This window comes from Sinocyclocheilus rhinocerous, unplaced genomic scaffold, assembly GCF_001515625.1.
Source record: "Sinocyclocheilus rhinocerous isolate Xijiao unplaced genomic scaffold, SAMN03320098_v1.1 scaffold1939, whole genome shotgun sequence".
NCBI lineage: Eukaryota > Metazoa > Chordata > Actinopteri > Cypriniformes > Cyprinidae > Sinocyclocheilus > Sinocyclocheilus rhinocerous.
The window spans coordinates 173,788-176,319 of record NW_015630547.1 but is presented as its reverse complement, the minus strand read 5'-3'; the positions used below and the strand labels follow the sequence as shown (position 1 = coordinate 176,319).

At 36.7% G+C, this 2,532-nt stretch overlaps 1 protein-coding gene across 1 annotated transcript in view; it reads left to right on the top strand.

Annotated features, from left to right (window-relative positions):
* LOC107740553 (activating signal cointegrator 1 complex subunit 3-like) overlaps positions 1-2,532 on the top strand; it is a 169,846-nt gene that overhangs the window by 6,905 nt on the left and 160,409 nt on the right. The window contains exon 3 of the mRNA XM_016552999.1: positions 675-825. Coding sequence (XP_016408485.1) covers positions 675-825 — 151 coding nt within the window. The remainder of the gene's footprint in view (positions 1-674; positions 826-2,532) is intronic.

Genomic DNA, 2,532 nt, shown 5'->3' with positions numbered 1-2,532 from the left:
AGAGATCGCAGATTGCGCTGCACACACACATAAACTTGTTGTCAACGCTTCCCCACGATTTTTATTAATAAAATAGCCTAGATACTAGATCGCTACATTATATTCCTCAGCAACGATGGTAAAATGGCTGTTTCTGAAGTAATTGTTTGTAGAAAGAGATGCGCAGATGCAGCACACAGGTACACACAACTGTCATCTCTCTCTCATAACCTGTGAATAATATTTCACAATATTACTGTTTTTGCTAGACGTTTGATCAAGTAAATGCAGCCTTGGTGAGCATAAGAGACTTCTTTCAACAGAACAGAACCCAAAAGGGTAGTGTACATTATGTATAATACATGGAACATGCCATATGTGGGCACTTCAGTGAACATTTTTGAGTAAAATGCAAACGCATCAAATGCAACTATTATTACATCTGTCTTGTTAACATACTTCCACGTTGGAAGGCATTGCGAAACTAACCAAGTGATACGGCCTTTAGGAAACTTAATGGCAAAGTAAAAACCTGCCTCAGTCAATGCACATATATCATGAATATTCAATATATTGTCCTGGTTGAGTCCTGGTTGAATATTTTTTTTTTTTCTTTTTTTTTTTTTTATAAACAGTGTTCATTGAAATGTCCTTTCTATTTGAATTTAAGCTTTGTTAAATGCAACTTTCTGCAGAGCAAGCGCCTGAAACGGCAGGAAATATTTGCCCAAGATGGCCTGACATGGCAGAAGATAGTTCAGTTCTTCACCCAACATCTGGAGAAGAAAGATCAGCCTGCGGCCACTCATGAGTTAAAGAATATTCTCCAAGCAGCCAAACAGATCGGTAGGTAATTCATATATTCGGTGTGATTAAAAAACAGTCCAATCAAGAATTTACAGTATAGTGCACTTTACAAACTGTCACAAATGGGCTCTTTCAGTGCAGACAGCTTCATTGATTTTAATTGAAGTTAGTTTTGATGTGACAAACCAAATGCTTCTGGTGTAGATATAGTGTAACTGTAGGTTGTTTATGTTTGCCGAACACATCTTACTGTCACAAATGTGAGTAATGATTATTTTTTTGTTCATTAAGTGATATTTATAATGTAAAGCTGTTTTTTTGCACTGTTGACAGACTAATAATTAATTTCTAATTATTCTATGAACATATGCCTATATTTTTATTTTGACATTCTGGGTGGTGTGCTACTTGCAGTTATATTGCTCGCATTTAAAAATGCGTCAAGCAGTTATATTGTTTGCAAAAATGCTCACGTTTGCAGCGCACACTTAATATCAGTTGAAATTGGGGAACAAGTTAACTAACGACCAGAGACTAAACATAAAGGAAACCACTTGTGTCATCTCGCTTTCTACAATTGCCATAAGTGCAGTTGTAGAGAGAGGGAACAGTGAAGGCCCATGTAACGTGTCAGATGTGTGTTCAAGAGGTTGCTTTTGCTTACAATTGCCACTATTAGTACTGTACATAGTTCATTGTTTCCACAGACTTGCACTCTATGTGGTGCAGCACTTCCCCCAGGGAAAATATATATATATATACCGTTTCACATTTACAATTCTGCTTTAAGTGTTTGCTGCATAAAAACATTTTCGCGTTGGTCTGAACTAAAACAGCAGACAGGCTTATTGAAAATGCAAATTCATTCTCTGCCAGCAGGAGGCACTTTTGAAGCGACAGAACTAGACGTTTCCCCGGTAATGCCTGCAATCAAAGCAGTACGGCGCTCAAAAACGCTACTTTATCAGGCATCATAAGAAAGATGAAATGAAAATGACATCAAAGCTTTTCTGAAGACAGTTGGTTCCCTTCAAAGACACGTTTATATAAAAACACCCACGCCACATTTTGATTTTGAAACGTGCAGTGCTCAAGTTTATTCAACAAAGTCAAATCCTTTTGGAAAATCAATTTGTGGCGGTTAGTTTTGATATTGTGGTGGGCCGCCACAAATAAGTCAATGTATGGGAAACATTACAATGTATATACCAATTTGGAGTAGACGTCACAGTTACGTTACATGCAGCTGCGCGCACATTTTGGTGGCAGAAAAACACTGGGAACAATATAATATTCACATATGCAGTTCATAGGGGACATATTGTATTAGCTCTGCAGTTACAGCATGAAATAGCCTACTATTTAAACCTATAACTTTTGCCTATTTTATCTCACAATTCTGACTTTTTTTCTCGCAAATGCAAGTTTATATCTCCTAGTTCGGACTTTATAACTTAATTTAACGCAACAATTGCAATTTTGTCAATTCTGAGGGGAAAAAAAGCCAGAAGTGTGGGATATAAACTCACGATTCTGAGCCGAGGGGAAAATAGAGAATAATGAGGTTTTTTTAATTTTTTAAATTTTTTTGTCAGAATTGTGAAATATAATCTCGGAATTCCGAGAAAAAAGTCAGAATTTTGAAATACAAACTCAAAATTACCTTTTTTATTCCATGGCTTCCATAGACCGCTACTTTAAAACGGTCATTTTCTGCCACCAGATAGGCTCCGCCCACAAAAAAAC